Source organism: Canis lupus, chromosome 38, assembly GCF_003254725.2.
Source record: "Canis lupus dingo isolate Sandy chromosome 38, ASM325472v2, whole genome shotgun sequence".
NCBI lineage: Eukaryota > Metazoa > Chordata > Mammalia > Carnivora > Canidae > Canis > Canis lupus.
In genome coordinates this window covers 13,475,624-13,503,383 of record NC_064280.1, presented here as the reverse complement: position 1 = coordinate 13,503,383, position 27,760 = coordinate 13,475,624, and the positions used below count along the sequence as shown (strand labels likewise).

Here is a 27,760-nt window from a genome sequence, read left to right as displayed (position 1 = left end):
CAGCAAATGAGTGATTTCATATATTTCTATGATTGTACAGTAGCAACTTTCAAGTATGTTTATAAATGTTCTATGATATAAAAGTTTAAGCCAACCTATAAAGCTATTTAACTATGTTTACAAAGATAGCACTATAATCTTATCCCTAGATTAAGGGAATATACTCTGATTTCCCACAATGTAAATTCATGAAGTCTAATCAAAAGGGATGGTAGGAAGGAAAATCCTCTGTAGTTTCCTTAGAACAAAAGGGATTTCTTTTAGTCCTTTGGCCACTACCAGGGCTGATCCAAAATTGATGGTATAATACTTATAGATAGTGTTACTAAAAATTTCACCAAAGCTTTAATTTTTAATTCCCCTGGAGTTGCTGTTATTTAATTATTTGAGTTAGGAGAGTTATTTTTAAACCAAAAATGTCCACTTTACATACCTTTTTTAAAAAAAACTTATTTCTATGACCAACAATAAATGGAAAGGAATAGTTTAATGAGGTATTAGGGAAGCAGCAAACATAATCAAAGAAACCAGTGGTATTTTCAAATCCACTACATTGTAGTGAGAAAGTTTTAAAATAAAAAATGAAACAACGTCAGAGAAAAACGGTTATCTGAAAATCCAGAGGGAAATTTTCCATAGGTTCAATTAAGATCAAGTCTTTGTTATCCCAAACAGTTGGGCAAATATGTAGTATGGAGCAGTACTAACAGAAATATAATGTGGACCAAATAAGTAATGCAAATTTTTTAGTAGCCATATTAGAAATGGTAACAAGGAATAGGTCAAATTAATCGTATGGTAATAAGATGTTTTTACCCAATATGTCTAAAAACATTGTCAACGTAGCATGTCATTAACCTGAAAACATGAATATGTTACTTATCTGTTTTTTATACTACACCTTTGAAATCCAGTGCATATTCTGCACGTAATAGTACATCTCAGTTCAGACTATCCACATTAGAAGAGCTCAATAGCTACAGAGGTATCACACCAAACAACACAAATTTAGAGAATGTAGAACTTCTTTCCCAAAAACTAGTTTTTCTGATACTTAGTAAACAGAACAATTCTGGGGTTCTATGGAGTTACATACACAAACATATGCAATAGCAGTTAAATCACCTTTTTACAATGATGAGTAAAAATCCTCTGTCTTAATAAATGGACACTGATGAAATCCAAATAGATTATGAGAATCATAACAATCAGTTAAGATCATGTAAGACGAGAAATCAACAGGCCATGCATACCACTGACACTGGATATAGCTACACACAAGGCCAGAAAGATAGTGCCCGTTCCTTGGGCAGGAATGAATGGTTACAGGGAAATCCACATTGTATTCAGAGCTAGTATGCTTTGGTATAGTCCTATCTGTCATTAACACATTTACCATTACTATCAATAAATAGCTGCAAACCCAAGCATCATTTCCATCATTCCTCACAATCCAGCAGTTAAACAGTTACCATATATCCCAGCAAGGAGCTCTGGGATTATTGTCCATTCTGATTGTTTAGTATTTGTGAAGCATGGTTAGTAAATAATATTATCATGCCTATAGTATATACATAATTAGCTGGCCATATTACCACAGTTATCTGGTAAATGTGTGGCTAAATTAGCCACATTGTTGGTTTTTTTTTAATCTTTTCATCAAATTGCTTTTTCCTAAAATCTCAGGAAACATGTTCAGAATCAAGATATCTAAATTTAGAAGCTCTAAGCAGCCATACAAAGGCATATAGAAACTAATCTCAATGGAGAATGCTAAGCCATTTGCTATTCAAAAGACATTATATAGATCATTTCTGTTTGGGTAGTGCAGTATGGGGAAGATTTTACTTCCACAATTATATATCTCTACTATTTATCCTTGATTTAATTTTTAAGCAGTGGGGGATATACCCAAAGTAACTTTTATAGTTCATACATAATATTCAAAGTTGTGTTGAATCATTCATCTTAATGTTACACACAAAGTGCATCTTGAGACATAGATTATAAAATAACACACAAGTTGAAAAACTTCTTCAGTAGTGAAGATTTGCAATTAAAAAGATGAAGTAAATAGAGCTAGAGCACTTTTGCCCTTTATGAAAATACTTCATAGAATGTGGCTTTTTTGTCATAATAAGTGGGTTTGATTTGAAAGGGTTAGAAATAAACCAAACTATGATTTGCCCTATTCCAAAGACTTTGTGTCTGAAAACCTCTCATAATGCGAATGGAAGAAGACACATATCACAGGGAAGAAATCATGAGGCATAAGAAATAAATGTTGAAGTTGATTTGTAACTTAGAACAAACGAATACTATAGAAGAACTACTTTATTTTCTTCCAAATAGTTGATATGTTCTAACAGGTCATAGGGTAAATGATAGAACCAACACTTTGCTTCAGCATCTGAGAGTAACCAACTTATGGATTTGGTCTGGTATATTCCTACTAACATCGTGATCGAAAAAAAAAGCTATTTTGTGAGTCCCTCTTGGAAACTACATAGATTCTTACTGTCTTCAAAACGACTAATAGTTCTATTGTTGAGCATAACTGTGGTTGGAAGGAAACTCTTCAAATTTAATGACTAGGTACAGTATCTGCAATCTTTGTGAAACCATCTGGTTTTACGGTCTGATGAAAAACCAGTTCCACATACCATCTTGATCAACTCTTTCTACATCAGCATGAATTACTGCCAAAGATACTGCTCCCAAATTCTGAATCCTGAATATTCTGAATCCAGAATATATATTTCTGTAGTCAACTTTAGAGCCACAGACTTTACAGGGAATTTTTATAAGAAGATAGCAGAATATGAGATGAAAGTCTTGAAGATAAGGATTCAACTTTAAGTAGAGGTTTAAAAAGACTTGTAAGAAATAGGAAGTCATGGTCAGAACATATGATAAGGAATTGGATCATTTAGATAATTTTATTCTTCTTCTTCAATGCACTATAGCCATATTATACATGGGGCTGAAAAGTCATGAATTCTTTGGAGAAAGTTTTCACTCTGTAAAATAAGACTAGAGGAAGATAATTATGCCAACTCTCTAATTCTGGAGGAAATGCTTTTGCAAGCTGAAGTGGAAAATGATAATTTGTTTATTTCTGTAGGCAGAAATCTCTGAACACCTAGGAATATCACAAATGTCTGTTTGAATTCGCTTTTGCTTCAATGTCCCTAACATAGATACATGGATTCATAACTTTCAGTTGTCAAGACTCCATAATAATACCAACTCCCAAACACATAACCTCAAAGCTTTGTGGACAAAAGAAATGAAATGATAGTTCCATCTCGAGATTTCTTGAAAAATTATTTTATCCCTTTACTCAACCTTAAAGGGAGTTATTGGAGTTCTGATTCCATTTGACACTACATACCTAGTTAAGTTATTATTTTTAGCATTCGTTGTCATTAGAACATTAAAATCAAATTAATGCCAAAGAGAAGTGCGCTGCCATATTAAAAGGCTACCTCAACCTTTCAACTTTATTTTAATTCTTTTAAAGGTTTTATTTATTTATTCATGAGAGACACAGAGAGAGAGGCAGAGACATAGGCAGAGGGAGAAGCAGGCTCCCTGCAAGGAGCCTAATGCAGAACCTGATCCCAGGACCTGGGATCACGACCTGAGCCGAAGGCAGATGCTCAACCACTGAGCCACTCAGGTGCCCCCTCAACTTTTTATTCAAGTGAAACCATGGTAGTGTTTTCATTAAAATTTACTTCTATACAATTTCATTTCTTTACTTGCAAAATTTGGATTCATTTCCACACGTTTATAAAGAGACATTTGAGAGTAATAATTGTAAACAAATACTTAAAAAAAAACTACTTTTTTTTATTTATTTGGTGAAGGAAATTAGTTTCCAATAACATTAAATTGACAGCATACAAATTTTGTACGCTTTTGTATATTCATACTTTGGTTTTAGACAGAAGGCCCACAGCTTCAATCATGTATCTAAAGAGTCAGATATCAAAAAAAAAAAAATCAAACTATTAACATTATTTCTGAAGAAAATAGCCATCTCCTGATTTAAACTGAAAACCCACTTTGCCTGCTTTTAAATCAAACTTCCTACTTAAAATAAGTAGAAGAAATGAGGTAGGTAAAATGATATCCTACAAAGAGAAATATGGTTAAGTGGAAGGAAGCTAGTGACTTGAGCTATATTAGTGATCTAGTGAGTCTACGTAATTGGACAGCTCTCATGTACTGAAGTCCAAATCCACCACCAGGTAACACATGCTTGTAATGGAAGTATACTTAACAATTACACTTCCAATGAGAAAATAATCATAGCATAGAATATCACTTTTATATATGTTTCAATATGAGAAAGTTGGTTGTCCAGTTTCTTCTCCTTTCCTCTACACCCAGTGATGCCTTTCCCGTACATGGATGTGTGTTCATGGCTGTACAGGAAAGGATTTGTGAGCTTAGTGGGGCAAAGACAGACGAACTCTGAGTATATGGAGCAACATACTTCAGGCAACATGCTCTGGAGATAATAAGCTTTTTGACTATGATATTTAAAAAGAAAACCAAGAAGACATACAAATGGCCAACAGACACAGGAAAAGATGCTCAACATCACTCATCATCAGGGAAATGCAAACCCAAACCACTATGAGATACATCACCTTATACTTGTCAGAATAGCTAGAAACAAAAAGATAAGAGATAACAGGGATCCCTGAGTGGCACAGCGGTTTAGCGCCTGCCTTTGGCCCAGGGCGCGATCCTGGAGACCCGGGATCGAATCCCACGTCGGGCTAACGGTGCATGGAGCCTGCTTCTCCCTCTCCTATATCTCTGCCTCTCTCTCTCTCTCTCTCTCTCTGTGACTATCATAAATAAATAAAAAATTAAAAAAAAAGAAAGAAATAACAAGTGTTGGCGAGGTTGTGGAGAAAAAGGGACCCTCATGCACTGTTGATGGGAATACAAATTGGTGCAGTCACCTGTGGAAAATAGTATGGAGACTACTCAAAAAATTAAAAACAGAATTACCATACGATCCAGTAATAATTCCACTACTGGGTATTTACCTAAAGAAAACATAACACTAATTCAAGAAGATATGCAACTCTATGTTCATTGTAGCAGTATTTACAATAATCAAGATATGGAAGCAACCCATGTGTCCCTGCACATATACACAATGGAATATTAGTCATGAGAAAGGAAAAGAGATCTTGCCACTTGTAACAACATGGATGGACCTGGAGGGTATAATAGTAAGTGAAATAAATTAGACAGAGACAAATACCATATCATTTTATAGGTGGAATTTAAGAAGCAAAACAAATGAACAAAGAGGAAAAGGATACAAATCAAAAACGGACTGCTTAAATACAGAGAATAAACTGCTGGTTGCCAGAGGGGGAGGGGCTGAGGGGATGGGTGAAATAGATAAAGGGGATTAAGAGTACACTTATTCTGATGTGCAATGAGCAATGTGCAGAACTGTTGAGTCATTATATTGTACACCTGAAACTAATGTAACACTATGTGCTAACTATACTTCAATAAAAAATCAATTAAAAATAAAACTAAGGGGGATCACTGGGTGCCTCAGCGGTTTGGCGCCTGCCTTTGGCCCAGGGCATGATCCTGGAGTCCCAGGATGGAGTCCCACATCTGGCTCCCAGCATGAAGCCTGCTTCTCTCTCTGTCTGTGTCTCTTTCTCTCTCTCCCTCCCTCTCTGTGTCTCTCATGAATACATGAATAAAATCTTTTTTTTTTAAGATTTTAATCTTTTATTAAAATCTTTTTTTTTTTAAGATTTTATTCATGTATTCATGAGAGACACACAGAGAGAGGCAGAGACAGAGGCAGAGAGAGAAGGAGGCTCCATGCAGGGAGCCCAACGCAGGACTTGATCCCAGGTCTCCAGGATCACATCCTGGGCTGAAGGCAGGTGCCAAACCGCTGAGCCACCCAGGCGTCCCAATGAATAAATAAATAAAATCTTAAAAAAAATTAAAAAAATAAAACTAAGTACACTGTTATTGACTATGAGGTCATGACGTATAACAACAATAATAATGATTATTTATACTAAAATTTTATAACATTAAAAAATACCCTTTGTGGCTTTAGAATAGTAGAATTTACTGAGGTTGTACTATAAGTCATATTGTACTTCACAGGGGAAAGAAATTTTCTTGAAAGTGAACTTTATTTTTATGTGACCATGTTATCAAAAATCAACCTTAAAGCTACCATTGAGTATTTTAATGCTACTAAGCCATAACTTTATACTAATATGGCAACTACATTCTGAGTTGAATTTCTTCATAGAATACCAATACTTAACATTTGATACCTGAAAATCTCCCAATCTGACAGATTCATGCAACTTGAGATCCTTTTTTATTGTAAGCATTTATGTCTATTATAGATAAGTAAGATGAGAGTTAAAAGTTAAAGCAAGGAAATTTTATCAGTAATATTTTGGGGTAAAAAGAAAAAGTATATATGTTACCTGTGAGTATATCTAATATGCTATTCTGTCATCTTTTTTTCTGATATATTTTTAGAATTTTCACTGTACCTTGATATTTAGGTAATGCTAGTCATAAATATGAAGAAATACTTAAAAAACAAAATACACACTTTATATATAGTATTTTATAACTCCCCAATTAATGCTATTAGAATTAGAAAGTATATTAATACTTGCAAATTAGATTGCTTCCATCCTTTGGACATTATTTATGTATATTACATGTCAAAACTAAAATGACAGATGATTTCTGAATTCAATTAGAAAAACAATATGCATGTTTCAAAAGTCATAGAGATAAAATAAGCAAAGCTTCAGATTAAACAGGATGGTTTTAAATTCCATGTATTTCTTTTAAAAATAGTATTTTGAAGAAAATACTTTAGCTTTTTTTTTAATGGTTTATAGGTGCTAGCAATATAAGAATTTCTACTGAAAATGTTGACAAATAAAGTGGAAGTAATTTTCTTAATGTAAGTATGACATAAAAGTGAAGGAAAAAAGTATATGGCAAATGCTATTTGCTCTTCATTATTGTTACAATAAATATCATCCTGATATATGGCACCAGGCTGGTAACCTGCAAAGAATGTTGGACAGACATGCTAGCCTTCTAATGACAAATAATTAGATGCATTAACAAAAAAATACTCTGAAAAAATGTATAATAAAATACAGGATAAATGCACAGAAATGATATCTTATTTATGATGAGAAGATTTAATTTTGGACTAGAATGTGGTTTTTACATTAGGTTTAATTTTTAAACTACTACACTACTACATTACTTAATTTGGGAGAGGGGTGCAGTTAGGAAAAACCTTCTGAAGGAAGTAGATGGAGGACACTAGTATATTTCCCTAGGATTTGGCACAACTGAAGGTGTGGGTGGAAGAGATTCAGAAGACACCAGAGGTCAGGGAGTACATGGAGTATTCTGCTTGGGCATACGTGTGAGCTGTCTCTGCGATAAGCAAAGACAAAAGACAACAGTTGAAGGAGTAACACAGCAACTTTTTCTCTAATGCTGCTTACAGGCAAGTTACATGATTAAATGAAGAAGGTAGGGAAAGCGAGACATTTATAATACAACAGACAAATGACAATGCATTGCTAGTTAGACAGCAGAATAAGTACCATCTAATTTTCTCTTTGAAATCCATTTATTCTTCAAAGCTTAGATCATCATCAAGGGACCACATTTTCCAACTGAGGAATTACAAAGGAAGAAAATTAGATTTTACTAAATATTCCAATTGTGAGCAAAGCCTTTGTAAATAGCTCTTGGAATAGATTTAATAAGAAAGTAAGGTCAACATTTGTATCTTTCTAGCCAACAGCGTGAAATATTTTCACTGTTTTTGTACCTGAATATTATTTAATCAATACCCTTAAAGTTAGTTGCTATCCAGACTATCAAGTTATCACTTTTTAGTTATCTGATCTTTCACTTTTGTTAACCTTTGAGCATGCTAGCAGATTGTTTTCCCTAAGAGTTGATAACCTTATAACAGCCACCTAAAAAATAGCTTGTAGATTGACCTAGAGTTAATGACCCTATTTTCAATAAGCCACTAGTATAATCCCACTAGTATAAAGTTACTAACTGTAGAATTCTCAAAATCAGTCGGATAGTAAGGCTTCCAGTATCATTTAAAATACGAATATTTAGTTAAATAACTCAATAATATTTTTGGGAGAAAATATATCCGATTTAGGCATAATCTGGAAAATACTGAGTTAAGTATGTTAAAAAATTGACAATAATTTTCACAATTTCTTTAAATGAATTCTCAAGTAGGAAGCCCAGTTTATGAAACACATAGGTGGAGTTCTGAGCTTGTCTGTACATTACATAAAGTGATATGAAACAATAAGGTAACATAAAATCGAAATAAGTGTTTGACTTGTCCTTTATTTTTATGGTCTGTATTACTGCTGGTTCCTTTTCTTTTTTGTAAGAGTTAAAAATGATATTAAGTATCAACTTGGAAATTTACCAAAAATGATTTTTTTTTTTACTTATGATAGTCACACAGAGAGAGAGAGAGAGAGAGACAGAGGCAGAGACACAGGCAGAGGGAGAAGCAGGCTCCATGCACCGGGAGCCTGACGTGGGATTCGATCCCGGGTCTCCAGGATCGCGCCCTGGGCCAAAGGCAGGCGCTAAACCGCTGCGCCACCCAGGGATCCCCCAAAAATGATTTTTAAAGTTCTTTTTATATTCTGATATAAAAACCAACTGAAGATACATAAGGATAGGAAATGTTATCTACAAATTAAAATTCAGCTTGATAGCAAGCTTTCACATACTTGTCTTAGGAGTAGCACAAGTTAGATGTCTAATATATTTACATTGCAGTACTTAGTTTTTGTAATAGTAAAATATGAAATACATATAGTAGGAAAATAAACTTATGTTAATACAGGCAAATTAATCTTTTAATCATCTAGGACTCAATGGATTAATGTTATTTTATTATTACTTTCTAAATAGCTTTTATAATGTTAACACATGAAAATGGGGCTAATGATGGAGAATTTTTAAATGACATAGAGAGCATTAGAGACTTAGGATATCATTAGAGCATTAGTGATCAAAAGATACTAATAGAAAAATAGAATAGGAAAAGAAACAAAAATAGAATAGGAAAAGATAACAAAATGTGTATATATACACAACAATAACTAAAAGGTATGGTGTTTACCATGCTGGGGAGTCCAAATCACTTATACAATTCACTAATTCTGTCATAAAAGCAAACTGTAAGGTAAAATATTTTCCCTTTCCACAGATGAGGAAACTGAGACACAAAGAATTCAAATAACTTGCTTAAAATTATGCACTAAAGTAGTAATTTGAAACAAGAGATTCTGAGTCCAGGAAGTAATCAATAGGATTGGTATCACAGAAGAGGAAGAGATATATTTCTCTTTCTCTCAATCTCGCTCTCTTTTTCTATGCATGTCCAGAGAAGAGGTTACGTGAGGACATGGCAGCAAGAAGGCAGTTGTCTATAAGCTAGACTCCTCACCAGAAACCAGCCCAGATAATACCTTGATCTTGGTTCTTCCAGCTTCCAGAACTGTGAGAAAAAGTATCTGCTGTTTAAGCCACCCCATTTGTGGTACTTTATGGCAACCTGAATAAACTAATACAGTAACAAAAACACATATGGACAACAAAAATGTCTATACAACAAGAACAAGCTAGAAAATGAATGAGATTGGGGAATATAAATAATAGTGAAAGGGAAAATAAGGGAAGGTAGAAGAAATGTGTGGGAAATATCAGAAAGGGAGACAGAACGTAAAGACTGCTAACTCTGGGAAACGAACTAGGGGTGGTAGAAGGGGAGGAGGGCGGGGGGTGGGAGTGAATGGGTGACGGGCACTGGGTGTTATTCTGTATGTTAGTAAATTGAACACCAATAAAAAAAAATAAATTAAAAAATAAATAAATAAATAAATAAATAAATAAATAAATAAATAAAAAAAGAAAATGAATGAGAAAAGAATTTCTTCACAATAACAACAAAACATAATTTGTTTAGGAATAAACCTAGTAACTAATGTGAAGAATCTATGTGAAAAGAACTATAATTTTTATTGAGAGACATAGCATGCTCTTAGAGAAGAAAGCACAACTTCATTAAAATCAAGAAAATGTGAATTAAAACTGCAATGTTACACCTATCTGATACTGGCAAAAAAATGTTACAGTTAACGATAATACATTTTGGCAGGAATACTGAATAACCCTGCTGTACATTAAATCTGTAAAACATTTGGAAAAGTATGTTTTTATGAACAACTTTAAGTATGCACATATCCTACAATCAGTAATTCCTTTCTCTCATATAGGAATCAGGAGATATGTAAAAGAACCAAGGTACCATTCAGATCAGCATAGTTTATTAGAGCAAAATAGTGAAAAAAATCCCACATTCATCTCCAGTAAAATGGATAAATTGTGGCAAATTCATGTATGAAATACTTTATATCAGTGAAAATAAAATGCAGCTACACACGGTATCTTGCATAGCAAGTTGTTAAAAAAAACACACAGTATAATTTACACACTTATAAAAAGACATTTATGTAAAGTGCCTAATTATGTGAAACTAACTATTGCTTAGGAATATAAATATATGTAATAAAAGTATAGATAAAAGCAAAGACATTATTAAAAATTCAGGATAGTAGATAACTCTAGTTAGCAACAGAAAGGATAGAATCATTGAGAGTGCTACATAAGACTTCAAAATAATAGGAATATTTTTTCTCTAAGTTAGGTGGAGAGTTCATTGTACTGTTATATTTATAAATGATATTCTGATATTCTGTATATCCTTGACACATACTTAAGATAAATTTTTTAAAATATACAATATATAAATCTGTAAGTGTGGTGCATACAATAAAAGAGTTAATATAAGATGATAAAAAAATCTATAAAAATATCAAAGTAAATAAAATAGAGACTAAATGAAGTTAAGAATAAAAATAGAATCACTAACCATAAGAAACAACAAAATAAGTGGTATTAAGGAATCTCAAGAGTTATTTGTAAAAAAAAAATGTAAAACTGAATCATCCTTACACAAGAATAAATTTCAAATCATTTTATAGTATATTAATGATAGCAAAAGAAATAAGTGATCATATAATATTTAGAAAAACTTTACAAGCATATCTTAGGGAATAAACATTTCCCTCTAAAATAACTGCACAAAATTAATAGACAATCTGTTACCTAGCAAAAATTATTCCAACATTTGAAATAAGAAAGAGTCAGTACTTTAATTTCTGGCAATACAGCAAACTAGAAATTCAAGAAGCTTTCTCTCACTTAAAATTTCTGGATAAAAGATTTTGAGATCTTTTCAATGCACAGATGACCTGGAAAAAAATAAGGGGATTCTTTGGAAGAGGACAGAATTGACCACAAAAAAAAAAAAAAAAAAAAAGGTAAATTCACTGAGGACTACAGTCAGTGTTTGTCCCAAGATATGTATTATTTATAGTCTTAGTGTCTGGGCATAATAGTCAAAAAATTGGTAACTGGGCTACAGCAGAGTGTGGGAGTTATACTGGAGACCTCTGTATGAAACTAGCACTCCTGAAAAATAACATTCTTAGTAGGCGAACTAGAAAAAGACCTTATAAGGGAGACTTTGACACATGTTGCTGTCTCATCCTTGGCTCTGGGTTGAGTGGAGCAAAAAACAAAAAGTCTTTCCTGAGAGTGCCTAACAATGAACTTGTCCTCATAGAGGTTTGTATAGCAAACCAAAATTTAGTTTGTCCATTAAGCTCTTGGCAGAAATAAACAAAACCTTTTCTGAAGAAATGCACCTTAAATCAGGGATCAAAGAATTCCCCTACATAAAGTTCCAGAGAACAAAAACTCACAAGCTAAAGACTTAAAATAATAAACAATGTTAAACAAAAATTTAAATATAGTGAAAAAGAAATCTGTAAATAAAAAAAAATCCATCATGAATTAGAGTTGACTGAATATCAAACTTCAGAATTAGATAATGGAAAAAACCTTTGGGCTGATTGATAGATACCAAAGAATTATTTTTTAAAAGAGAATTAAAAGAATGAAAAATGAACAAGACAGTATCAGAACTGACCAGGCTTACTTGAAAAAGAATCAAGTAGAACCTCTTTTTATATATATATAAAAAAATGAGAATAGAAATCCCATGGATTAACAGGGCACATACTACTGAAAAGAGACATAAAAAATAGTTTTGATAAAACTGGCTTCTCGCTCAGTAGGCCACCTACTTGAGGTTCTTTCTCTCCCTTTCCCTCTGCCCCCTCCTCCACCTCCATGCATGCAAACATCTGTGCTTTCTCTATATCAAATAAATAAATCTTTATAGGGAAGTAGAAATTCACATAAATTGCCAGTTGGACATGTAAATTAGTTTACTCTTTCTGTTAGACATTTAGGAAGATGAATCAAAAGTCTTAAAAACATGCATACTTTTTAAACCCAAGAGGCACTACTGACATTTTAGGTAAATAATTCTTTGTGGGGAGCTGTTTTGTGCATTATAGGAAATTTAGCAATCCATAGCCTCGAGGTGGGTGCCTCTAGATGCCTGTCGCACCCACCTCCACCCACTTCTACCCAGTTGTGGTAGATGAAAACGTGTTTATACACTGCCCAAATTGCAAAATCACCTCTGGTAGAGAACAACTGCTTTAAACATATTTGTAGGCAAAGGCTGGGCTACAGGAGCGCTGGTCCTCAACATTGCTTCCAAATATGAAAATACAAAAAGACTAATTTAGAAGACAAATTAATATTAAATCATAGGAAATTGGTTAAATAATAATATCCATATAGCACAGTAAAATTTATTCATGCTAGACTTCTTCCATTTTTTTTAAATTTTTATTTATTATTTATGATAGTCACACACACACACACAGAGAGAGAGAGAGAGAGAGAGAGAGAGAGGCAGAGACACAGGCAGAGGGAGAAGCAGGCTCCATGCACCGGGAGCCCGACGTGGGATTCGATCCCGGGTCTCCAGGATCGCGCCCTGGGCCAAAGGCAGGCGCCAAACCGCTGCGCCACCCAGGGATCCCTCTCCCATTTTTTTAAAAAAAGATACTTCACTATATATCTCCCTATAGCCATTGCCCTATCAATCTCTCTTCTCCCTTTCTAGCTAAATTTATTCAAATTACTATCTACACTTGATCGATCTTTCCCTTCCCCTCACTTCCACCGCCCCCCCCCCCCATTTTTTTTATTCCCTCTTCAAGCTACTCCATCCAGGCTTAGTTCCCCATATTGTCATTGAATCAGCTCTTGCTAAGTAACCAATGACTGATTCTGGTAAATCTAGGGGGCTTTCTCAGTCCTTATCTTCTTTAACTTCACAGCATCATTTGCCTGTGATCGAGTCCCGCGTCAGGCTCCCTGCATGGAGACTGCTCCTCCCTCTGACTGTGTCTCTGCCTCTCTTTCTCTCTGTGTCTCTCATGAATAAATAAAATTAAAAAAAAAAAAAGACTAAGAAATAATCAAAGTGTCCACTGATGGATGAATGGATAAAGAAAATGTGATAATGTGATACACACAGACACTCATAAAATGTTATTCAGAAATAAAAAAGGAAATTCTGCTATTTGAGACAATAGGAATGAACTCTGAGGGCAATATACTAAGTGAAATAAGCAAAAACAAATATTATACGACTTCACTTATATATGAAATATAAACTAGTTGAATTCACAGAAACAGTAGATTAGTGAACAGGGACTAGAGGTGGGGGATGAAGAGATATTGGTCAAAGGGAAAAATTTTTCAGTTATAAGATGAAAAATTCCCAGAGAACTAACAGTAAGAGAGTGTATTTATATATAATATATATATATATATATATATATATATATATATATATATATATATATATATATAATTTACTTCTTCATGAAAGACACAGAGAGAGAAAGGCAGAGATGTAGGCAGAGGGAAAAGCAGGCTCCAGGCAGGAAGCCTGATGTGGGACTCGATCCTGAACCAGGGGCAGGTGCTCAACTACTGAGCCACCCATGCATTCCAAGAGAGTGTATTTTAAATGTTCTCACCACACACATACACACAGATAGGTAATTATAAGCAGACAGATGTATTTGGTAATCATTTAATAAAGTATATGTATATCAAATCATTATGTTGTACACCTCAAACTAAAACAATATTATAGATCAATTATATCTCTATAAACCTGGAAAAACTCAAAATATTAGAAAACAAATGTGCTAGCCCTCTATATCAGTCACTCTTCTCCAGAGAGAGAACTAATGATAGATGATAGATAGATAGATAGATAGATAGATAGATAGATAGATAGATGAATGATAGAGTTTTGTTTTTTTTTTTTTTTTAAAGAATTGGCCTATGCAATTATAGAGACAGGCAAGTCCAAAATCTGCAGGGTAACCTGGCAGACTAAATATTTAGGCAGGAGTTAATACAGTCTTTTTTTTTTTTTTTTTTTTTTTTTTTTTTTTTTTTTTTTTAGGAGTTAATACAGTCTTAAAGGAGGATTTATTTTTCAGGAAACCTCAATTTTTGCTCATAAAGCTTTCAACTGACTGAAGCCTACATTATTGAGGGTAATCTCCTTTGCTTACAGTCAACTTTATTGTAGATGTTAACCACAGCATCACCTAGATTACTGTTTGATTAAATAATGGTACTATTGTCTAATCAAACTGACATATAAAATCAATCATCACAGCCTTGACGCAGAAATTTCATCTTTGGGATGCCTGGGGTGGCTCAACCAGTTGAGCGTCTGACTCTTGATTCTGGCTCAGGTCATGATCTCAGGGTCCTGGCCCATGTAGGGCTCCATGCTCAGTGAGGAGTCTGCTTAAGATTCTCTCCTTCTCCTTCTGCTCCACATGTGGACTCTCTCTCTCTCCAAAATAAATAAATAAATCTTAAAATAATTTTCACTTTTGGGAATTCATTAGGGCAAAGATGTAGGTGTAAGAATGTTCTGTGGTACAAATGCTCAAATATTATTGTTTAATGTGGTTTGATAGGGACCCACCTAGAAGGACTTACAAATATTCCTCTGATTTCTCCATGCCAAACCTGCAGACATAGCCAGAATGACACTTGAATAAACACTGTTAATGCTAACTCTCATGTTCATATAATGCTTCAGACATGTCCATGATTCCCTAAGATCAAAGTCAGCCTCTTTCTAAGGTATTGAAAACATTCACTAGCTTTAATTCTAGTCATTTTGGGGCTCTTGATTCTTGTTAACCTTCTCTTTTGCCAGGTTACATAAAGACATCACCAGGAAGTCACAGAAAGAAATTAAAACTATGATCCTATACCTAGAGATGAGGGTAAAAGGTCTAGAAGACTACAATTTTCAATATTATGTTAACCCAGTTTCCAACAACAACAATAACAAAACTAATTGAGACATTTAAAGTTTTTTTTTTTAATTAAAGAGTTTAATTGCAGGGAAGTACAGATAACATATTCCAAGATTTCTTCAGATGAAGAATTTAATTCTTGTTATACTAGATTAGTAATTATGCAGAAAAGATCGGCATATGTTGAATTGTTATAGACAAACTAAAAGAGGAACTCTTAATAAAGTTCAAGAATCGCACTAGAGCCAAAAACTTTCAATAGGAGAATTTTATAGACAAGCTATAAAACCCCTGGCTCTCAAACAAAGATTCTGTCCTTTACTACACTGTACAGCTGCACATCTAGGGCATGCACCTTACCTGGGGTAATGTAAATCTTAAACAAATCTCAGAAGGAAATGTTTGCCATAGTCTCTTTAGAGCTCTACAGTTATTAATAATCTGATGGAGAGATCTCTCAATCTCAGCCTTATTGCAGTTACAAAATAAAAGTTTTTTTTTAAAAAAAGGCTTACCAGGCTTTATGAAAATGTGTTCCATTATGTTTGTTCATCACTCAAATGTGATATTTTAGACTCAAATGCAAATGAAGCCCTTAGGTTAATAATCATAGACTAATATGGTCAGATCTAATCTACTGAAAATCTTGGATATATCATTGTGCATATTATTTTCATTCACAAGTTAATTCAAATCAAGAATCTTTTGTAAAAGTATAACTGAAAATTATGATATAATAAATCTATAAGAAAGAAGGTAGTGGTTAAAAAGCAGAGGTCGTGTAAATATATATATCTTAACATTATTCTATAGGGTAACTATTACTTTGATAAATAATATTTGGTTCCAATAATATTGGGTTTCATTTTTCTAAAATGCATAACAGAGTATAAATACATGCATATGCAAATGCATCTATAGATCTATAATAAAAATTATTTAAACTTATTATTTTTCCTGAAGCCCAGTGACCTCAAGAAGATTGATACAAGGGTAATCATAGAAAAAAAAAAAATTGAAGAATTTCAGTCCCCGGTGTATTGTGAGAGAGAAAGAGAAAAAAAACCCCAACACTTAAACTGAATACTTGATTATTGAAGGCCATCCTCATAAGCAAAATATTTTCCCTCAATTACACCTAATTATTTAATTGTTTACATTTACTAATGAAACGAAACAACACAAAACAAACAACTGTAAGGGGCTGTTTTTCAGCAAGTGCATAATCATCAATCAACATGTACAGAAAGATTCTTAAAATTATATGAAGCCGGTCTGTTTAAATAGAAAGGCATATTTTATCCCAATCAATGCATAAAAGTAAAATTATCCATAACTGAGGCATGTTTCTCTGCTGTACAGTTCAGCTGTAATGATCCCCACACACTGCACTTGCACATCAATTATGATAATCATAATCACGGTCGTTAAGCTGAATGTTCATTATTATCAGGATGCTGGTGACAGCAGATTCAATCACCGGGTGCCATGGGCAAGCAGTCCCAGTCCCACCCAAGCTTCTGCAGACAGCGATGTGCCACATTAAATCTATGATGTGTTCCACATCCCACTCCATTCCAAAAGCCGTAGACGGTAAAGGTCAACTTTATGTTCTGTGCAATATGCTTAGGTTCTCTAAATTAATTCTTTGGAGTACTAGATATTTTTATGCTTTGTAGCTTATGAAATCCTGTTTAGGACTAAAATGCATGTGAAAATAACAAAAAAGGGCTGCCCTACTGTTGTAATTCACTTACAATAAGACATATGAAGAAAGGCTCTATCAACATGAACCATCTTAAAAGTCTCTTCCTGAATTCTGCTAACGTGGGAAAACATGAAATAGTTCCATTAAAATCAGTCATCTAAAATGCATATGAGAACTCATTCCAATTCAGATAAAGGCCTTAGACTATTATTTCTGCTTCAGTAAATATGAACATATGTGAATGTTTTGACAACCAAAAGAATGTTTTTAGTATACTGAGTTTTTGTATTGTCCAACTTGTTTAAATCTACCCAAATAGATTAAATTAATAGTGACTGACTGGTGTATACTCCTTATTGAAATTCACTTCTATTTTAAATATTGATATCAGCACAATAAAGAATTTATAAATACACATTATCTACCTGAACTGATAAAGTTTTACCAGTTAAGGCACAGGCCCAGAATCTAAAAACTTGGGGCATTTTACAAACAGATTAAAGAAATGTGAGTAAGGAAGGGAAGGAGAAATAAGATGAAAATGGACAGGGAGGAAAACCATAAGAGACTCTTAACTCTAGGAAACAAACTGAGGGTTGCTGGAGAGGAGGTGGGTGGGGGCACGGGGTAACTGGGTGATGGGCATTAAGGAGGGCACTTGATGTAATGAGCACTGATAAATCACTAAATTCTACACCAGAAACTAATAATAGTACAGATTATGTTACCTAAATTGAATTTAAATAAAGTTTTTTAAAAAAATATTCAACTTAAGTTATCATCACTAATTACATAAAAAAGAAATGTAAGTTATATATGTTTTATTACTTTTTATTACTGATTTCTATGCTTTTAAGAAAAATGATATGTTGTTTTTCATTATTAATTTTCATAGCATGAAGAAAAAATTACTGTTTGCTCTCCCTTTGTTGACTTTCTGATGTCTTTGTATAGTGTTCTTTGGATCAATAGCATTAAAAATAAAACAAAAATATTAAATAATATTTGATATTTAATTTAATGTGAATGTGGTTAGAGAAAGATTATCTAACATTTGATTTTCTCTCAACTGATACCCTTTAACACTGTATAACAAATGACCTGAAAATTATAACCTCTGTGTTTATAGATGATAGAAGAAAAGAAAATTCTCCACGTAGATAATCTTAAAACATGACGGGAAAGGTGGACAACAGGAGCCAACTATATTTAATTGAGCTATTTCTTGGCTGAAATCAATTTATTGCTTTCAGTAAATGTTATGTATATTTAAATGTTTGTAAACAGCCCATCTTCCCCCAGAGGAGGCATAAAACCAGGTCAGCCTTTCCTTCTTCAATATTTTGACCTTAATAACTCTAGCCTCCCTAAAACTGTTCTTACTCAACTAATAATGAATAAATTGTGGCCTCCAACCTTGTAATCAAGAAACTAAGTCTTATAAATATAAAGAAAAAGAAGCCTGCTTTTAGCAATTTACTGAACCCAATTCTCACCCAAATCACTTCACATCAAATCAAAATATAAATTATGTCTAATAGTTGTAAGATTTAAAATATAAACAATAAAATGGCTACCTCTACATTGTGCAGATTACATTAGCCACACAGAAGGATGATTTGTTGACTTAATATGGTTATTTGAAGAGATCAGAAAGTACGAAGAAATAATGAATGGAGAGAAGCAGGGAAAAAGGAATTTCCATTTGCATTTAGTATTTTTCTACATGCTTTTATGTAGGGTTTAGTGGATTAATGATTTATTAGGATTTAAAGAATCCCTATACTCTTCTCTCTTATTTTTCAGGGTCTACAAGAACAACTATTTATGGTTAACTTTAAATATGTATACTTTCTAAAAGTATGTGGAGGCACATGATGATTTCTCAAAAGAATGAAATAAACAATTTTTCTCTTTAGTGAGTATCCCAAAGTCTCTATATTTCCATGAAGTTGCTTACTTCTCTAAGATAGATGTATATGCCAAAATATGTCAGTATATGAGGTGAATATGTCATATAAAACCAGAAGGTACTGTATTATTTTAGGAAAGAAACATTTGCACAAGGATCTTATTTACTCTGAAGTAGCTTAATGTCCTTAATGTCATGTAAGTCATTTATATTTAAAGAAATGAATACTTCCTTGAATTAAATAAAATAGTGAGAGGGCAAAAAAATTTTTATGTCAAATAGCAAATGAGATGTGGATCATGTTATGCACATTCAAAATATGAAATTAAATAGTTGGAAAATGTATTTAGCCTATCTTCTGAATTGTTGCATATTAGGTAAAAACAAATGACAAGAATAACATCATCACCAGTATTTTGGTTTGCCAATCAGTACTCTCACTGCACATATTCCTTATGATGTGGAATTATTATTTAGTATTTTAGATAGTTTTTTAAGAAAGAGGACCTTGCAGGCGGAAAAGAAAATTAGGCACTTTCTAAAGTATCCTTGTTACTCCCCAGTGACTTATCCTTGGTAATCCCATATTTACAATGTCCTAAAAAAAAAGACTTTATCTTAGAGTTTGGTAAAATAAAGAAAGAACTCATTTTTTCTTAAGGGTCTAACATGTGTCTTCCTCTTGAGTAATGAGGATATGTCTGCAACTTGTGTTTCCTCTTCATCTTTGCCATACACAAGCTGAAATTCCTGTCCCTTCCCACTGCAGTAATGGTTTCCTTTATTTTGTGAGCATAGACACTGTTCTCATCTAAGATCATTTCATCTATTTTTATTTCTCAAATATAACCTTTATTGTATTTGATTTTAGTAAAGTGTCTTAAATTCTTCTGGAAGGAGGCTGTGTATAAATGAGTAAATCCTCACTGACAGATTATTAATAGAACCAATGTGTCTGATATACTCTATGAAACTCAGTGGCTTTAATTACCTTTTAGAAAGCCACTTACAACTTCATTTTATCTATGTAATTCTTTTTCTTTTTTTTTTTTTTAGGATTTTATTTATTCATTCATGAGACACAGAGAGAAAGAGAGAGGGAGAGACATAGGCAGAGGGAGAAGCAGGATTCCATGCCCAGAGCCCAATGAGGCAGTAGATCCCAGGACCCCAGGACCACAACCTGAGCCGAAAGCAGACACAACCCCTGAGACACCCAGGCATCCCTCTATGTAATTATTTTTATAAATAAGTTACAGTTTCTGTTAGATAATAGGCTACACACATGGTAAGAACTTTCCTTTTACCTCCTATTGTGTAAGACATCTTGGTGTTTTCCCTAATCAGAAAATTTTATCTAAATACTAACAAATACAACTCTAGAATCAGTTAATAAATATTTGTTTTTTCTTTTCTATATCAAATATATACATATCACATATATCTCTATGTATTCCTATCTACCTACCTACTTATTTACTTATCTATCCATCCACATACACACAGATTGAGAGAAAGTAATCAAGCACTGATTTCTATGTCTGAAAGGCTGACTATTCTGTGACCATAGATTCAAGTTTTGATCCTGATTGGCTTTGGCAAAGCCATGATGCATGCCACAGAACATAGAGCAGCTGAGCCATTACATACAAAAACATGTAACACTAAAAAACAAAAATATAAATCTCTTACTGCCACAGATCAGCAGTGCCATCTTTACATAAAATAGCTATAAATAATTTTATAACCATGATGGTATTAACTGTAATGAGAATATTCATATTTATTGTAATCGTGCATATTTTTAGCCTTTAAAAAGGAACATCATCTTTTTAATGTTGCATTATCTTACCTTGTCACAGATCCACTTCCTAGGATTTTCATCTCTAAAATGTTGACTTCCATAAGAGTTGGGGCCATACTTGCTTGATGAATGCATTAATGGGATGTACTTTTTATTTTTATGATGGGACGAAAATGGCAAAAACCTAAAGGAACATTTAAGTGATGTTAATTTTATTTATGCAGACATTTCATTAAAAACATTAGAATTTAGAGAAATAGTAAAGCATAGTGAAAAATAAAACATAGCTTGGAGTCACAAGACCTGGATTCCACTTCAACCTGACACTATCTCTGTTACTTTTATGAATCTTCATTTCTTATTCAGCAAATGGAGATACCTTTTACATAGAATATTTATAAGTTTCAAATACTTTGGAAATATGGAAAATTTTAAAGAATAAATTTATTAATTAATGAAGCAAAATAATGCAAAATTTGTGTAAATAAAAATGTTCTTAATTTTAAAATGGTACCCAAAAATGAAAAGGAGGCCCGTGTAGGAAATTTTCATTGAAATGGGCTTTCTTCAAATATTTTTTTCTTTTTTTATTAAGGTATTATGGACATACAAGATTATATTAGTTATGCTAGTTTCAGGTGTACAACATAATTTAGTATTTGTATATATTATGAAATGATCATTGCAAGTCTATTTCACATCCATCCCATACATAGCTACCTTTTTTTCTTGTGATGAGGAGTTTTTAAGATTTATTCTCCTAGCAACTTTGAAATATGCAATACAGTATTATAAATTATAGTCTCCATATTAGTCCATATAACTCACTTATTTTATAACTGGAATTTTGTACCTTTTGACTCCCTTCACCCATTTCACCCACCCACTACTCCACATCTCCGGCAACCACCAATCCGTTCTCTGTATCTACCAACATTTTGTTTTAAAGATTCTACATATAAGTCAGATCTTATGGTATTTGTCTTTCTCTGTCTGACTTTATTTCATTTAGCATAATACCTCCAAGGTCAATCCATGCTGTTGCAAATGACAAGATCTCATTTTTGTTTATGGCTGAATTATATTCCACTGTATATAACACATTTCCTTTATCTATTCATCTACTGATGGACATGCAGTTTGCTTCCATATCTTGGCTGTTGTAAATAATGTTGCAATGAACATGGGGGTGCATATATTTTTCTAAGTTAGTGTTTTTGTTTCTTCAAATAAATATATATAAGAGGAACTGCTGGATCATATGGTAGTTCTAGTTTTAATTTTTTGAGGAACCTCCATAATGTTTTCCACAGTGGCTGCACCAATCTACATTCCCACCAACAGTGCACAAGGGTCTCCTTTTGTCCATATCCTTGCCAACACTTGTTATTTCTTTCTGATACCAGCTATTCTGACAGGTGTAAGGTGATGCCTCATTGTGGTTTTAATTTGCATTTCCCTGATGATTAGTGATGTTGAAACATCTATTCATATACCTGTTGGCCATCTGTATGTCTTTTTTTTTAATGTCTATTTAATTCCTCTGTTCATTTTAAAATTAAACTTTTTTTTGTTATTGAATTGTATGAGTGCTTTACATACTTTAAATATTAACCCCTTATCAAATATATGATTTGCAAATATTGTCTCCCATTCAGTAGGTTGATTTTTCATTTTGTTGATGGTTCCTCTTGCTGTGCAGCTTTTCATTTTGATGTGGTCCCACTTGTTTATTTTTGCTTTTCTTGCTTTTGCTTCTGGTGTCAAATCCAAAAAAAATAATCACTAAGTTAATGACAAGGAGCTTACTGCCTATGATTTTCTTCTAAGAGCTTTATGGTTTCAAGTCTTTAATCCATTTTGAGTTAATTTTTGTGTATGTGTTAAGATAGTGGTTCAGTTTCATTCTTTAACTAATCCAAATAGTGAAGGCATTTTTGGTAGGGGTTATAAATAACGGGGCTTTTGAGCTAACCAGACCAATATTCTCATCTTAGCTTTGCTCTTGCTACCACTGTTCCCTCACGGAAGTTACTTGACCTCTATGAGATTTTACTTCCATATGGGATGGTTGTAAGGAATGGATAATTTAGTATATGTAAAGCTTAACATGGAGGCTAAAAGAGCAAGTGTCCAATAAATAATGGGGGAGCTAAAAGTAGAAGTAAATGTAAAAGTAGCTTGTTGTCATGTTCATCATTATCATTTGCATCAGCATTATTATTTTAATGTGTTATCCTGATCAACATAAAGGATCAAAATTTTGAAACCCATGGAACATCTAAGATTGTAATACAATTTTTGTGTGAATAAAGTTTATTTATTTATTTATTTATTCATTCATTCATTCATTCATTCATTCATTCATTCGACACACAGAGAGGGAGAGACAGAGACATAGGCAGAGGGAGAAGCAAGGCCCATGCAAGAAGCTGATGTGGGACTTGATCCTGGGACTCAAGGATCACGCCTAGGCCCAAGGCAGGTGCTTAACCACTGAGCCACACAGGTGTCCTGAGATATATGGATTTTTAAATCAATGTTTATTCACTGAACTTTTCTTTTGCTCTTATCTATGTGAGCTTAAATACTTAGTTCAGATGAATGAATCTTCTCAAAAGATACTAGGAATGCCCAGAAAACAACTTTGAATATCAACATTTGAAGAATTCTTAATTAAAAGTTGATCAGTCACAAAGCCACTCTCGCATACAAATACATTCCAGTCTGATTTCTAGAGTTCTCCTTTAATATAAATCTAAAAATGGATTATCAGTTGGGAAAAGTACCAACATGAGAGAAAGACACATATCCCAAAATAGAAGATAATCTGGAGGAAAGAGATTTAATGAAGGAAATAGGAGTAAATATCAAAAAATCTTAATTAATATAATCAAAGAGGCTATGGCACCAATGATGTTGGAGCTAGATGCATTTTAAATAAAAGAAACTAGTGAAAAAGATCTGGGAAATGAAAAAAATATATATATATAATATGTAGTGAAATGAAATATTCTGCTGAGAATAATATTCTGAAATTCAGGCTCTGAAAAAACAAAGTTGAGGTTCAAAAGATATATTGATCTATAAGCATATGTCAGTATTTTCTCAGATATTATCTCACCTAATTAAGACAAGGAAGGTTTTTTTTTTATATCTCACTTCAGCTGAAAATTTGATTCTTTTCCATTATACTCATAAATTTGTTTAAAAAATAATAAAGGAAAGTAGCATTATTTTAATTTTATACTTCATGATTCCTTTTCATGTTTTTTCCTTTCAATGTTTATTAATAAATCCCTTAATATTTTTCCTAAGAAAACATTCTCTAATACTATTTAAAATATAAAATCAAATAAACAGTACAGAGAGCTTTGAATTACACAAAATTACACAAGCATGTATTATTATACATGCTCTTGGGAAAAGAGCTCTCATATAAGACAGATTATGGCCCTTCCAGTGCTAATTTGCACATGGGATGGACATCACACACACAAAAATTAATGTGGCCCCAATGTCCCTGAGTATACAAAGGGGGTACTGTGAGCCGGCTGCTACACTTACAGTTTTTATCACTTCTGAATTGCATTTTAATAGTACATTTTTCTTTTGTGTCTGAACAAAATTTGCTTTCTCAAGGGAATGGATGGCTGAGAAGACAAGGCTTAAAGACTAAGTATTTTCCTGTCCATGAGTTAATTTTACTTTCATTCAGCCATAATCTTTCACTGAAGTAACATGTATGTGTATTCTTAAGTATATGCACATATGTACATATATAGGAATATATATTTAAAATAATTAGATGTCTTATAACTAATTTTCAAATATTAATTTCAAGTTAGGAAGAAATTACTTAATTCTCAAACAGGGTATGCTCTATAAAAATATAAATAGAGGGGGGAGGAGCAAGATGGCGGAAGAGCAGGGTCCCCAAATCACCTGTCTCCACCAAACTACCTAGAAAACCTTCAAATTATCCTGAAAATCTATGAATTCGGCCTGAGATTTAAAGAGAGACCAGCTGGAATGCTACAGTGAGAAGAGTTCGCGCTTCTATCAAGGTAGGAAGACGGGGAAAAAGACATAAAGAAACAAAGGCCTCCAAGGGGGAGGGGCCCCGCGAGGAGCCGGGCTGAGGCCGGGGCGAGTGTCCCCAGGACAGGAGAGCCCCGTCCCGGAGGAGCAGGAGCTGCACCGACCTTCCCGGGCGGAAAGGGGCTCGCGGGGAGTTGGAGCAGGACCCAGGAGGGCGGGGATGCCCTCGGGCTCCGGGGACACTAACAGACACCTGCGCCCCGGGAGAGTGCGCCGAGCTCCCTAAGGGCTGCAGCGCGCACGGCGGGACCCGGCGGGACCCGGAGCAGCTGGAGGGCTCGGGCGGCGGCTCCGCGGAGGGGGCTGCGCGGCCCGGGAGCGCGAATCCACCAGCGCAGGCTCCGGAGCACAGGGCGCCGGGACACAGCCCAGGATCCCGCCTCCCCCGGGACAGGCAGAGGCCGGGAGGGCCCAGGACTGCAAGGACGCTCCTGCCCCAGCTGAGCACATCAGCGGCCCCGCCCCGGAGCCTCCAGGCCCTGCAGACGGAGTTCCTGCCGGAGCTGAATCCAGGTTTCCAGAGCTGCCCCGCCACTGGGGCTGTTCCTCCTGCGGCCTCACGGGGTAAACAACCCCCCCTGAGCCCTGCACCAGGCAGGGGCACAGCAGCTCCCCCAACTGCTAACACCTGAAAATCAGCACAACAGGCCCCTCCCCCAGAAGACCAGCTAGACTGACAACTTCCAGGAGAAGCCAAGGGACTTAAAGAACACAGAATCAGAAGATACTCCCCGGTGGTTCTTTTTTTGTTTGTTTGTTTTTGTTTTTGTTTTTGTTTTGTTTTGCTTTTTGATTTGTTTTGCTTTTTGATTTGTTTCCTTCCCCCACCCTCTTTTTTTCTCCTTTTTCTTTCTCTTTTTCTTCTTTTTTTTTTTTTTTTGTTTTGTTTTTTTTTCTTTTTTTTCTTCCCCTTTTTTTTTCTCTTTCTCTTTTCTTTCCTTCTTTCTCTCCTCTCTTTTTCTCTTTTTCCCAATACAACTTGCTTTTGGCCACTCTGCACTGAGCAAAATGACTAGAAGGAAAACCTCACCTCAAAAGAAAGAATCAGAAACAGTCCTCTCTCCCACAGAGTTACAAAATCTGGATTACAATTCAATGTCAGAAAGCCAATTCAGAAGCACTATTATACAGCTACTGGTGGCTCTAGAAAAAAGTATAAAGGACTCAAGAGACTTCATGACTGCAGAATTTAGAGCTAATCAGGCAGAAATTAAAAATCAATTGAATGAGATGCAATCCAAACTAGAAGTCCTAACGACGAGGGTTAACGAGGTGGAAGAACGAGTGAGTGACCTAGAAGACAAGTTGATAGCAAAGAGGGAAACTGAGGAAAAAAGAGACAAACAATTAAAAGACCATGAAGATAGATTAAGGGAAATAAACGACAGCCTGAGGAAGAAAAACCTACGTTTAATTGGGGTTCCCGAGGGCGCCGAAAGGGACAGAGGGCCAGAATATGTATTTGAACAAATTCTAGCTGAAAACTTTCCTAATCTGAGAAGGGAAACAGGCATTCAGATCCAGGAAATAGAGAGATCCCCCCCTAAAATCAATAAAAACCGTTCAACACCTCGAAATTTAATTGTGAAGCTTGCAAATTCCAAAGATAAAGAGAAGATCCTTAAAGCAGCAAGAGACAAGAAATCCCTGACTTTTATGGGGAGGAGTATTAGGGTAACAGCAGACCTCTCCACAGAGACCTGGCAGGCCAGAAAGGGCTGGCAGGATATATTCAGGGTCCTAAATGAGAAGAACATGCAACCAAGAATACTTTATCCAGCAAGGCTCTCATTCAAAATGGAAGGAGAGATAAAGAGCTTCCAAGACAGGCAGCAACTAAAAGAATATGTGACCTCCAAACCAGCTCTGCAAGAAATTTTAAGGGGGCCTCTTAAAATTCCCCTTTAAGAAGAAGTTCAGTGGAACAGTCCACAAAAACAAAGACTGAATAGATATCATGATGACACTAAACTCATATCTCTCAATAGTAACTCTGAATGTGAACGGGCTTAATGACCCCATCAAAAGGCGCAGGGTTTCAGACTGGATAAAAAAGCAGGACCCATCTATTTGCTGTCTACAAGAGACTCATTTTAGACAGAAGGACACCTACAGCCTGAAAATAAAAGGTTGGAGAACCATTTACCATTCGAATGGTCCTCAAAAGAAAGCAGGGGTAGCCATCCTTATATCAGATAAACTAAAATTTACCCCAAAGACTGTAGTGAGAGATGAAGAGGGACACTATATCATACTTCAAGGATCTATTCAACAAGAGGACTTAACAATCCTCAATATATATGCTCCGAATGTGGGAGCTGCCAAATATATAAATCAATTATTAACCAAAGTGAAGAAATACTTAGATAATAATACACTTATACTTGGTGACTTCAATCTAGCTCTTTCTATACTCGATAGGTCTTCTAAGCACAACATCTCCAAAGAAACGAGAGCTTTAAATGATACACTGGACCAGATGGATTTCACAGATATCTACAGAACTTTACATCCAAACTCAACTGAATACACATTCTTCTCAAGCGCACATGGAACTTTCTCCAGAATAGACCACATATTGGGACACAAATCGGGTCTGAACCGATACCAAAAGATTGGGATTGTTCCCTGCATATTCTCGGACCATAATGCCTTGAAATTAGAACTAAATCACAACAAGAAGTTTGGAAGGACCTCAAACACGTGGAGGTTAAGGACCATCCTGCTAAAAGATAAAAGGGTCAACCAGGAAATTAAGGAAGAATTAAAAA

The 27,760-nt window shown here is 34.5% G+C and overlaps 1 protein-coding gene across 4 annotated transcripts in view; it reads right to left on the bottom strand.

Annotated features, from left to right (window-relative positions):
• SPATA17 (spermatogenesis associated 17) overlaps positions 1-27,760 on the bottom strand; it is a 212,874-nt gene that overhangs the window by 58,457 nt on the left and 126,657 nt on the right. For all 4 annotated transcript variants that reach the window (XM_025420991.3, XM_025420990.2, XM_025420993.3 and 1 more), the window contains one exon: positions 20,937-21,072. In XM_025420991.3, the coding sequence (XP_025276776.1) occupies positions 20,937-21,072 (136 nt within the window). The remainder of the gene's footprint in view (positions 1-20,936; positions 21,073-27,760) is intronic.